This window comes from Bison bison, unplaced genomic scaffold (genome assembly GCF_000754665.1).
Source record: "Bison bison bison isolate TAMUID 2011002044 unplaced genomic scaffold, Bison_UMD1.0 scf7180017864181, whole genome shotgun sequence".
Lineage (NCBI taxonomy): Eukaryota > Metazoa > Chordata > Mammalia > Artiodactyla > Bovidae > Bison > Bison bison.
The window spans coordinates 9,448,985-9,461,285 of NW_011494753.1; the positions used below are offsets into that span (position 1 = coordinate 9,448,985).

General features: G+C 54.7%; 1 protein-coding gene across 5 annotated transcripts in view; it reads left to right on the plus strand.

The window, feature by feature from the left end:
• The first annotated feature begins 1,264 nt into the window (after positions 1-1,264).
• STOML1 (stomatin (EPB72)-like 1) overlaps positions 1,265-12,301 on the plus strand; it is a 15,854-nt gene continuing 4,817 nt past the window's right edge. For 3 of the 5 annotated variants that reach the window (XR_825566.1, XR_825568.1, XR_825567.1), the window contains exons 1-7: positions 1,265-1,480; positions 3,064-3,170; positions 4,422-4,571; positions 4,870-5,073; positions 8,022-8,217; positions 8,674-8,886; positions 9,408-9,734. Coding sequence is in view for 2 of the 5 variants with exons in the window: in XM_010843377.1 (XP_010841679.1) it covers positions 1,348-1,480; positions 3,064-3,170; positions 4,422-4,571; positions 4,870-5,073; positions 8,022-8,217; positions 8,674-8,886; positions 9,408-9,601 (1,197 nt within the window). In the remaining 3 variants the exon portion in view is untranslated. Of the gene's footprint in view, positions 1,481-3,063; positions 3,171-4,421; positions 4,572-4,869; positions 5,074-8,021; positions 8,218-8,673; positions 8,887-9,407; positions 12,195-12,301 lie in introns of those variants that run through there. The other 2 variants (XM_010843377.1, XM_010843378.1) reach the window with 2 other exon arrangements.

The window sequence follows — 12,301 nt, forward strand, 5'->3', positions numbered from 1 at the left end:
AGGGTGGGAGTGGGAGGATAGGGGAGAACTAACTTCCTAGGGACAGTGCAAAAACCTCAAGAGCCTACTGCATGCACCTTGCTGCTTGATTAGTGTCCCCAGGGCTTTAGAACCAGGCTATGAAGCTAGGAAAAGCCAAAGATGGTAAGCAGCCATTTGCAGAAGGGACCTGGAAGTGGACTATGGCTGAGGGGCCTTTGGAGGCAGGACCAGCATGTGTGGAACAATAAAAGCTTTATTAATTTCTTTGCCCACTTTGGAACACAGCCTGCCTTGTAGGAAATTAATATTTGTTGGTATACAGAGTAAATTCACCTTTTGCACTTGGTTTTCTCAAGCCAGGGAGAAGCAATTTACCTCTGGGTACCTGGATTGTAGGGTGTGCTATTTCAGCATCTGTGAGACTGAGGGTCTGTGATGCTCGGGAGGGCTGCCCTGGGATAGCACTATGCAATCCCCTTCTTTACTCTGCCATGTTCCCTGAGATCTGCACACAGAATTTCTTTCTTTTTGTGCTGAAGCTCAGGCCCTTCTGCCCTAGGTTGACCCACAATGACCTGGTTACCCCTTCATTCAACAGATAAGCACTGACATCCTCTCTGTGCCAGGCCCTGCTTGCTGGGCTTTGTTGTTGTTCAGTCGCTCAGTTATGTCCGACTCTTTGCAACCCCATGGACTGCAGCACGCTAGGTTTCCCTGTCCTTCACCATCTCCCAGAGTCTCCTGGAGCTTGCTCCAACTCATGTCCATTGAGTTGGTGATGCCATCCAACCAGCTCATCCTCTGTTGTCCCCTTCTCCTACTACCTTCAATCTTTCCCAGCATCAGAATCTTTTCTAATGAGTGGGCTCTTCGCATCAGGTGACCAAAGTAATGGAGCTTCAGGGATAATTTGCTGATCATGCCTTGGAGAAACCCTAAAGGCAACCTTCCCCAAATCCGTCCAGAGTTTGTTAGTTTATGCTGAGAAGGCTGGTAGCATTTCTTTGCTTCTGGAGAAGATTCAGCTCCTGAAAACTCTCTTACAAAGCTCAGCTTCTCTTCCTGCTCCTTTTCTAAGACCTAGTGGGAAAAGGTGTAGGAGGAGCGGACCGCTGCGGGCCTCCAGGAACACTTGACTACCCTTCCTCCCAGCCCCGCGATCGCAGTTCAGTCCTCCCAGCGCAGGGGGCGCTATGCAAACGGTGCGAGCCGGGCTCAGTCGGCCTCCTCTTGCACTCGGGCCGCCTCCACCCCTCCCCCGGCAGAAACCGGAAGCGGCGGCCAGCGGGGGCGGGGCAGTGTAGCGGCTGGCTGGTCAAGCCCCGCACTTCCCTGGGGCGCGGGGCGTGCCTTCTGTTGGGAACCATGCTTAGCAGGTCTGGGTATCGGGCGCTGCCTTTGGGGGACTTTGACCGTTTCCAGCAATCAAGCTTCGGCTTCCTGGGCTCGCAGAAGAGCTGCTTGTCCCCGGAGCCGGGCGGCGTGGGGCCGGGGGCCGGTGAGTGGCCGCCCAGCGCAGCGGATCCGAGGGAGATCAGCAGGCACCCCCGAACTCTCTGCCTCTCGGGAGTCAGCGTGTCTTGCGTCCTCGCAGCCTAAGAGGAGGGACCGAGAGGGGTTTTCCACGATGTGGAGAAGGGCTTGGATCAGGCGCTGGGACACTACCGCCCATCCGCCCTTCTTAGAGCTACGGGGCGGCAGCACTGGAGCTCTCTCATCTTCAAAGAAGCCTCGCCCCACCTCATTTCTTCTTGGCATTTATCAGCCCAAAGGTTTCAGGTTTCCATTTTGCCCAGAAAGAAACTAAGGTCAAGATATAGGAGGTCACCAGCACGCCAAGAGCACCTGGTCGCCGAGAAGTGGCAGAATCTTCACCTCAGGGGACACCTAGATTTCTCAAACTTGAGTATCTGCCGGTTTCCTGGTGGAGATGCGCAGGCCAAAAAGGAAGGCCCTTAGATGCCTGTCGTGTCTTCCCAGGCCCTGTTTTTCTCCAAAGCCTTGAGTAATTCCCTTGACCCAGAGGTCAGATCCCACATGCCTCAGGCTGACAACCAAACCCCAGAGGATTCGGCCCTTCTGTGACTCCCTGTAATGAGAGCTGCCCCTATCCAAGAGTTCTTTTCCTGCTGGGGCCACATGGGTCAGAAAGAAGCAGGAAAAGAGATTTAGTATTCCGGTGCTCAGAGAACCCAAAGGGTGTGGTGTTCCTGGAAGTGTGGAGCAGAGGATTCTGTCTGCTTCCAGTTCAGGGTTGGGAGAGGATCCCCAAGATCCTGGGATTTTCTCAGCTTTCAACCCCATCCTGGGGTTCTCATTCGCCAGGAGCAGGGACCTGTGCTTCAGCCAAGTCTTTCCTTCCTAGTCCCCCTCCCCCACCTCTCTTCTGAAGCTGCTTCAAGTGAAGCGTGCATTTTGACGGTCATTAGAACATTAAAGTGTGGTGAAGAATAAATTGTAAGCTAAGAAAGAACATCTTAGCCCTCATCTCTGGCATCTGTTTAAGAGCCATTGACGCTTTACCTCTTCTGGTTAACGCATTACCTCCAAACTGAAAGCACACTTCCAGCCAATAGTGGAGGAGGTATTAAGCCAGCAGCATTCAGTTCAACCTAGCATTTGTTTACAGATGCTGAGTTCCTCCTGGGTTTACCAGAAGTGGGAGGCGGTTTAAATCAGACAAAAGGATTGACTCCTGCTCAGCCCAGTGAGGAGAGTGGAGCTGTCCTGTGATTAACTTCTCAGTTCCAATGACTGCTGCCTAGCAGAGAATGGGCTTTGTGAGGTTGGGACTTGGAACAAATTGATTCTGATATGTGGGAGGAAGGAACAGCCCTTAACTAGCTCCTGCCCACAGATATGGAGTTAGTATTAGGCAAGGCAAGTATTTGATGGTCTTTAGGGCACTCCAGTGAAATGAAACACTGTGAGTTAGGAAAGAACATCTTAGCTCTGAGAAGGAAGGAGCCACTGAAAGGGAAGGTGGGCAAAAAGGTGCACTTGACTGAGTTCACTCAGCCGGCAGCTGTCATGCCAGACGCAGTTGGCATTTCTTGACTGTCTCTGCTCTCTTGTCCCCAGATGCACCTCAGAGCTGGCCCTCCTGCTTCTGCCATGGCCTTATCAGTTTCCTGGGGTTCTTGCTGCTGCTGATCACCTTCCCCATTTCTGGTTGGTTTGCCCTGAAGGTAAGGCCGGCTGGGTCAGTCCCCAGAGTGGTTGGGCCACACTGAGAGCTTTAACATTGGTGCATGAATTTCCCATCCTCTGCCCGCTTCCTCTAAGTATTATCACACCTCTGTGAAATGGGCGCAGATGGTAAAGAATCTGCCCGCAATGCAGGAGTCCTGGGTTCATTTCCTGGGTTGGGAAGATCTCCTGGAGAAGGGAATGGCACTCCACTCCAGTATTCTTGCCTAGAAAATTCCATAGACAGAGGATCTTGGTGGGTTACAGTCCATGGGGTCGCAAAGAGTCGGACATGACTGAGCAACTAACACTGTGAAATGGGCTGGACAAGAATTGTTCATTCTCAGCTTTCAGATGAGGAAACTGAGGCTCAACTTTACTGGGAGCCAGTAAGTGACAGAAACAAGTCTTCCCAAATGCCCAAGTTTAGGGGTCTGAACACAGGTGTTAAGGTACACACAAATATCTTCTTCCTTTTGGGTTAGGCTAAGTTAGAAATGAAAAACACTCAACCTGGCCCAGCAAGTGATGAGTAAAAGGAATTTCAGCCTTGTTTTCAGCAAGGGATGGGGCAGAAGGGAAAGGATGAGCTAGAGTAGATGCTCACACCTGAGAGCTGCAGTGGAGGCGGAAGCTGGCCCTCATGCAGCCCCAGACAGCAGTCACTATCTCTGGAAAGTTTAGGGTTTGGGTGGTCTGCAAGGGAGTCCTTCCTTAGAAGGCCCTAAATCCTAATCCTAAAACTTCCACTGAAACAAATATCATGTGGCCTTAGGCAAGTCACTGCCTCTCTCAGCCTTCATTTCTCAATTTGGGTATATTTCCTTCCTTGAGGACTCCAGGAACCTGAAGCTGGCAAAGCCCTTCCCTCAGGGTCACTATTAGAGCAGCCCAGCTTATCCCTTGACTAAGACAAGGGCAGACAGTTTCCTGGTTTGAGTTATGTTTAGCTTTAGACCACATAGGTAAAAGGTTTCACAGACAATCAAGTCAGTACAGTATCGTAGTTGAGAGCATGGCTTTTGGAGTTACTCAGAACTGCCTTCAAATCTTGCCTGTTTCACTTGGGGGCTTTGTGGTTTTTAAGCAAGTCAGTTAACCTCTCAGAGCTTGGTTTTTTTCATCTGGAAACAGAGCTAAGGATCCCTGACCCTGAACTTGGGGGAGAGACGTGGGGGAAAGACCTGGGCAGACATAATTGTCAGCATCAGCTCAGTGCTTTTGACCCTTTCCCTTGCTATTACGAGCAGATCGTGCCCACCTATGAGCGCATGATCGTGTTTCGACTGGGCCGGATCCGAACCCCTCAAGGACCCGGTATGGTTCTGCTCCTGCCCTTCATCGACTCTTTTCAGAGGGTAGATCTGAGGACACGAGCCTTCAGTGTTCCTCCCTGCAAGGTGAGGGGCTTCTCGGCTCCCCTGGATAGAGGGAGTGGGGAGCTTGTGCTGGGTGTGTTGTGGATGTCAGTACCTTGGCCTGCGAGTAGCCATCAGGGCTGAGGGGTGGGGAAGACACCAGAAAAAGGAGGAGGGAGGCTGGGAGGACATCTTTGCTCTATATATCGAACCCCTGCACTTGGGGTTACCATTTTGTTCTCGAGGAGCCAGTGGCCAGGCAAGTGGGTCAGGTTAGGTGGTCTCAGTGGGCCTGGCCTCCCTGCAGCCCCTGCCCCTCTTTCCTGGCCTCTCCTAACAGTTGGCCTCTAAGGATGGGGCTGTGCTGTCCGTGGGGGCCGACGTCCAGTTCCGCATCTGGGACCCAGTACTGTCGGTGATGACGGTGAAGGACCTGAACACAGCCACACGCATGACAGCCCAGAATGCCATGACCAAGGCCCTGCTCAAGAGGCCCCTTCGAGAGATCCAGATGGAGAAGCTCAAGATCAGCGACCAACTCCTGGTAGGCAGCTCTGCACCAGGCAGAGTTCCGTGGCTGGCACACGGGCCGGGCTCTGCCTGCTGGGGCACTTTAGCATAGCACCAGATCACTCTGGGCCTTAGTTTACCTGGTGTCCCAAGAGTGTAATAACTTGTGAAGAGTCAGTGGTCTTGGTGGGACTGTCAGCTGAGGAATGGAAGATGGGCACAGACCATAGCAATCTTGGGCAAACCGGGCCTGAGAAGTAAAGGGGCTGGGCCAGGGGAGTGGCCTTGAGTCTTGCCACTGACTGCCCGAGGTTTCACTCTTCACTGCCCTGCAGGCATTGCCATGACAACGCTGGGCCTCAGGGGCTCTGAGCGGACTCCTGGGCAGGCAGGTGGGTGACAGGAGCAGGGGCCTTCCTGGCCCAGTCACCTTCTGGGGAATTCCATGCTCCCCAAGGCAGCATGTGCATTTTTGTGGTTTTGTGTTCTTTGTTCTGGGTCTTTTTGCTGCCTCTTGTCTGAGTGTGAGCAGTTACATTGGAATTCACCTCAGATCCCTCCTGTGACAAGAGGGGTTGAAATACACATGTGACGGCAAGTCACCTGCTCCCATGCTCACCTCAGGCTTTCTCCCATGTCCTGGCAGGGGACCATGGGTGAAGTTTCTCCTCGTTCCTCTAGGCTCTGCCTTCCCCAGGGTTAGAGGGCAGGGAAGGGAGTGGGTAATGCCATTCCTGGAGGTTCCAGTCCCTTCAGGAAATAAATCAACTGGCTGAAATTCCCAAGAAAATTCTATTTGTGATAGTAACAATACTTCTTACACGCATAGCATTTTGGCTGCCTCAGTGTATCTCAGCTTTGCATTTTGCTGCACAAAGGCTAGTATCACTCTTTTGTTTTGGAGGAAGGAAATCAAGGCTCAGAGGTTATTTGACTTGCCCCTAAGAGCCGTGGTCAAGGGCAGAGCTGGGCCAGAGCCAGATCACCTGCCCCTGCCCTCCAGTCCACTGCTTGGTCTTACACAAATCAGATTTTGTTCTTGGCCTTTGTTTTTGGCCTTGCTGCACATTACTTTGGTACAACAAAGCCAAGAGAGGCCATTTGGGGGTGTGAGTCCCATACCAGGGCATTAGAGTCCTTTAGGGCCATTACCCAGACTGACTTAGCTCCTGGCAAAGTGGATTCAGCACCTGGATAAAATCAAATTTCAGGAAATCCACCACCTTCGGCGAGGCCTGGTTCAGACATCCGTCTCTCATTTTCACTCTTCCATCTGCCTGTTTTGCACCTGGAGGGATTGCACGCTTCCCATCTCTCCCTTGCTGGGTCCTCTTAGCTGCTTACCCACTTGTGCCTGCTGCTTTACTCCTCCCGGCCCCTACTGCCGGCCCCACCCCTACCCAGCCCTCTGCAGCAGGCCTTTCTCTTGATCCTTGGAGAAAACGCTCTAGGGTGAGAACTCTTCCAGCTTCCTCCAGTGGTCACCCCTTGAAGCTCATCTACCTCTGTGCTGTTTTCCTGCCTTCCTGGAAGCATCTGGTTCCTCTGCACTGCCCAGTGCTCGGGGCCCAGGACTCGGCTCCCTCCCTCCGCTCATCCTCTTCTTGCCTTTGTGCATGCTCTCCCTTTGTCCCACACCCCTTCTAGCTCTTCACCCCTCTCTTCCCTTTCCTTCCTCCTTTCCTGTTGTTACTCTAGGCTCCCCTAGGCTCCTAAGACTGACGTCACTGCCGACCCCACAGTGACCTCCCTCTTGCCAGCACGGGAGCACTTCTCAGTCCTTCCTCAAGTCACCTGGAGGCGGCCTTGGACTCGATGGGCGCGTCCTTGTCTTATGATTGGATCCCCTGTTTCCTCTGAATTCCGTTATTCCACACTCCTGGTTACTCCCTGTCCTCCTGTTTCCAGGTTTCCCTCAGTGGTCTCTTTTCCCCTGTGATCCCCCTGGGGCTGTTTGCTACTTCTGGACACTAATTATTCATGACACTCTGATCCAGTCCCATTCTGTCCTGCTTCCTGGACCTACTTTCCCAGTTGTAGTTCGCTGTCCCATAGACACCTCAAGCTTAATGTATTTAAAAATACCTTATTCCTTCCCTAAAGGAATGCTCATCATTCCTTCCCTCCCACCCCCACATCTGTGCCTTCCTCTGTGTGTGCTTTCTGGGTGAATGCCCACACTCATGATCTGTGCAAGAACCCTCATCAGAAACCTGGCTCCCCCAGCTCCTCACCACCCTTCCTCTTTTCGCACGCTCAGGCAGCCGAGAAGCCCAGTGGTGCCTTTTCTCTGGTGTCCTCTGTAGCTTAGAGTCTAAGAGCTGTGCCCCTCCGCCATGTGTCTCGGCTCAAAGCCGCCTCTGCCTGACACTGCGTCTGTGTAACTTTTGCCTGCAGTTTGAAACACCATCCTACCTGGTCTCCCTCCATCCTCAACCCCTCCAGTCCAGCGTCCACATAGCAGCCAAGAGAATCTTTGCAGCTAGGAAGACTGCTCTGTCACTTTGCTGCTAAACTCCTCTCGGGGGCCCCTTGTGCCTCCGAGTAAGTCCAAATGAGAGAGAGCAGCCACCTCTGCCCCCTTGGCTGTCTCCAGTGTCCCAGCCCGCACTTGAGGGTCCGGCTGCGTGGAGCTGTGGTTACTCGCAGTTCCCCAAAGGTTTGAGGTGCTCCTCTCTGGGCTTCGTCACATGCTGTTCCTGTTGTCTGGAAGGGTCCTCCTTCATGCCCCTTCACCTGTATAACTCCTCCTCCTCCTCCTAGCATCACCCCTTCCTCCCTGCCCCACACCCTCCCCTGGTGCACACTACAACTTCCCATGGCTGCGTTGTAATTGCCCTCTGCCTCCGTCCAGGCTGGGCACTTCTCAAGGGCTGGCCTGGTACCTCATGAGTCACCGTGGCCATACCAACCTGCCTAAAGAAGGTGCTCTGGATGGGACCTTTGTGGAATGAGTGCCATGTTTCCCCACACTTCCTCCAGCTGGAGATCAACGATGTGACCAGGGCCTGGGGGCTGGAGGTGGACCGTGTGGAGCTGGCAGTGGAGGCCGTGCTCCAGCCGCCCCAGGACAGCCCAGCAGGGCCCAGCCTGGACAGCACCCTGCAGCAGCTGGCCCTCCACTTCCTGGGAGGCAGTGTGCCTTCAGTGGCAGGAGGTGCCCCGCGCCCTGGACCAGGTGAGGAGCCTCAGGGAAAGGGTGGTTCCCCCCGCCGGGCGTTCAGCTTCGTGTCCAGCACAGATTGAGCTTTGCCTCTTGTTCCTTTAACCAAGCGCCTTGTGCAGTGCACACCCTGCCCGGCTGTTCCAGCCACCCCGATTCTAGAGCTGACCAGAACTAAGGTAATGAGAAGAGTCTTGAGCGTGCGGAGGCCTTTGGGAGCCTCCATGGGAGGAAGCAACAGCATCCGGAAGAGGGTTTAAGACTCAAGGCTGGAGTGATTTAGAGAAGGGGGTTGGGGTTATGGCTAGAAACTCAAGGGCAGCCTCTTAGCAGAGGAGGAAACTGAACACAGGCTGCAGGGGATGTAAGAGAGAGCGCTGTGAAGGCACGGGGGCCACCATCATCCTGACCTTGGCAGCGCACTGACTTCCTTCTCTCTGCCTCCCTCCCCCATCCCGTTTCCACCACCAGCAGATACCTTGGAGATGGTGAGCGAGGTTGAGCCGTCTGCCCCTCACGGGGGTGCCGGGCCCAGCCCCAAGCAGCCTGTGGCTGAGGGGCTGCTGATGGCTCTGAAGCCCATCCTGTCCGAGGCCCTGGTCAGCCAGGTCGGGGCCTGCTACCAGTTCAACGTCATCCTGCCCAGCGGCCCCCAGAGCATCTATTTCCTGGATCTCACTGCAGGTGCCGCTGCCCTCCCTGCCCTCTCCTTCCCCGCTGGGGCTGCTCGCAGCCCTACCACCTGTGGTCCTTTTCAGACCAGGCCCTGCTCCTGCCAACAGTTTAGGCAAACACACAGCTGTCAGGAGCTCAGATGCCATCTGCAGGCAGTGATGCCCAGGCCTTGGGCTCCCTGTCCCATCCCCATGAGCAGGACCGCCCGGCTGGCCCAGCTGCCTGGACTAAGAGCCCTGCACGCGTTGCAGGCCTGTTCGTGCCAGGCTCTGTCTGAGCGCATTTTGCGCATCATGTCACCTACTTCTCATCATAAACCTGTGACTTAGTGATTATTAGCATCCTCATCTCACCAGTTTGGAAACTGAGGCTCTGAGTGGTCACACAGTCAGTAGGACTTGAACCCTGGGTATTAGCACCTGAGCTCTTAGCCACTCTTCCCACCCTTCCCAGTGGGACCTGCTGACCGCTTCTACCCACTGTAGCATTGCTGTCCCCCCACTGATTCTCACTTTTCTTTCTCCCCACAGGGCAAGGGAGGGTGGGACGCGGAGTGCCTGATGTCATCCCCGACGTGGTGGTGGAGCTGTCTGAGGAGGACCTGCGGTCCCTGTTGTGCAGGGAATTGCGGCCCCTGGGGGCCTACATGAGTGGGCGGTTGAAGGTGAAGGGCGACCTGGCCGTGGCCATGAAGCTGGAGGCTGTCCTCAAGGCCTTGAAGTAGCAGGTTTGGCTGCCTGTCAGTAGCCTGGCCCCGAGCCGGGCACCAAGCCAGGGAGACATCTTGGAGGTGGAGGCCCTGGCACTGCACCTTGGATTGTTGAAGCCCTGAGGAGTGTCAGACCCAGTGGGAGACAGTGAGTGGAGGCTGGGAGACACTGGAGCTAGGAGAGGCTGAGTCAGGCAGCCCTGCCCTTCTCATCCACAGCGGTTCTCTCAGCAAGTGTTTGCTATCCTGGTCCCCTGCCGAGTGCCCTGCCTGAACTGGGTACACAGGCAGTGACAGGAGAGCCAGGCCTGCCCTGCTCCTCTGGCGACCTGGCTGGAGAGGAGGGGCTGACGGAAACAACCCAACAGCAGCTGGTTTGGTCCTGGTTTGAGGGAGCTCTGCATGTGACTCAGGCTCCAAGTTCCAGAAGAGGGGGTTAGAGAGGGGGATCAGAGCAGCTCGGGGAGGGAGAGAGAAGGGACCAAGCAGAGGTCCCTGCATTGGGAGGGATCTGAGATTGGGCTCGGTCTGCCTTGCTGATTGCAGTCCAGGCCCAGACTGGGGTGGGGGAGGGTGGGGGGAGAAGGGGGGCAGGGCGGCGTCTCCCTGGCCCTGCTCCTGAGGGTGTCTTGACTCATCTCCCAGCCTCAGTCTTGCATGCCCGATGGGCTGGGGCCAGGGCAGCATGACAGAGAGCCCTGCTGTTCCTGTGCTTCTTACCAGAGGTTTGAAAACCTCAAATAAATGTGCTGTTTACAATGTATCTGGAGAGACATAGGGGTCATGGGGGTGGGGAAGAGGGCTCCGAGGTGATGTCCGTGCTGCCAGCCTGGGACCCAGGCCCTGAAGCGTGACCCGAGCCCCAACAGTGCTCTGGAATCACCCACAGTTCCCCTTCCTGACGAGGGCCTGAAAGCAGGCAGGAGCAGGCACTCTGTTCCTCTTATAGTCTGGGGAGAGGTTTGCAGGAAGGATGTGGGTGTCGGGCAAACTGTTCATCCAGCGAAGGGCAGGGCCTCCTGTCACACTCGAGGGGAGATGGAGCTGCCGTCACCTGCCCCTCCTGCTGTACGCCTGGTCACTGTTTCCCCATTGGTCCGGCTCAAACCCCAGGGACCCCAGAGAATGAGGGCCTTAGACATCTTGAGTTCTAAGGAATGAATCTCACATCCTAGAGAGGCTTGTGAAAAAGAAACCCACAGAAATTCGAGCCTCCTCTTTGAGGAACAGCCTCTGGCTTGTCCTCTGGCACCAAGCCTTCCCTGACAGGGCTCTGTCCAACTGCCTTGGCACCAGGCTCCATCCAGTTTACCCTTTGGTTCCTGCCAGTGCCCGCCTTGGCCCTCCTCTTGTAGGTCCTCCTGGAGTAGACCAAGCTGCCACTGGGTTCAGGTTTCAGCCCCAGGGCCCCTCCCTGAAGGGCCAGAGCCCAGGCTGCTGACCCCTCCCTGTCCCTCTCTCCACTGCTCTGGAGGCCGCCCAGCTGGGGACGCCTGTTCAAAAGCCTTCCCTCCCATCCCCACCGCCCATGAGCCCCGGGGGCCTGGGCTCCCCCACTGCTTTGGGGCTGTCTTCGTGCCCATTGCCCACTGTTTCTGTTACTGTTCTTGTGTGAGTGTCCGCCCTCCCTGCTGGACCTCGAGCTTCGTGCCTGAGCCATCCATCGTTGTTCTTCCGCTGCTGCTGCACACAGCACCCCACAGGATGAGAGGGGAAGTCCCAGGCGCCTTCCTCGTGAGAGCTTAAGGGAAATCGAAACTCAGATTTTCTTTGTGTGTGTCAGAGGAGCAGCATCACCAGGGGAAACTGAAACTTATAGATGTCTGTGTGGGTGGAAAGCAGAATCTGCTGCTAGCTGTTAATGCCCTCATCCCATCGAGGGGAACTCATTCCTTGGCGAGGCCAGCGCTCCAGGACAGGGAGCCCACAGGCTCAAGGCCTCTGGGCTTCAGAGGACCCAGCAGACTCTGGAGTCCCTGGGGGTTGGGGTGTAGCGAGGGGCACCTAATGGGGCCAGGGTGTGAGGGGGCGGGGGAGGAAAGGGTGTCCATCAGAGAAAGCTTTCTGAGGAGTTGATGCCCAAGACTCACAGTTTACATGGAGATGAGAGAAGAAAGGAAATGGGGGAGACACTTGGCAGAGGGGAGAGTCCCTGTGAGGCCACAGGAAGGGTAGCAGACACCTCCGATTTGGGGAACTGGGACCTAAAGTCTGAGGCGGGGATGTGTGCAGGGATTTTGTAGTAGTAACTGATACTGCCTGCCAGCTACGCCCCTCTACTGCATTAGACACTTCCTGTATTTGTTTCCCCAAGGTAACCCGAAGAAGAATGATAACTAAAACAGTTACGTGATGCTTTTCTATATATAATGTATTATTCTGATATTATTTTTTAAATAAGTATTTAATGTTGAAGAGAAAAGTTTAAAAAGGCAAGCTATGAAAATTGTTCCTCATACTCTTGACTCCATCCACGTAGTTTCAAACAGATATCCTCTGGTATTAGTCTCCAAGTTCTTCTTCCAGAAGCTAGGCTTTGGGGATTTCCCTGGTGGCCCACTGGTTAAGACTCTGCTTCCACTGCCGAGGGTGCAGGTTCAGCCCCTGGCCAGGGCGCTAAGATCCCACATGCTGTGCTACACAGCCAAAAAAAATGAAGTTGGAGTTTTAAAAACATAACACTTACAAGAAAATCCACATATATTATTCTCTGGG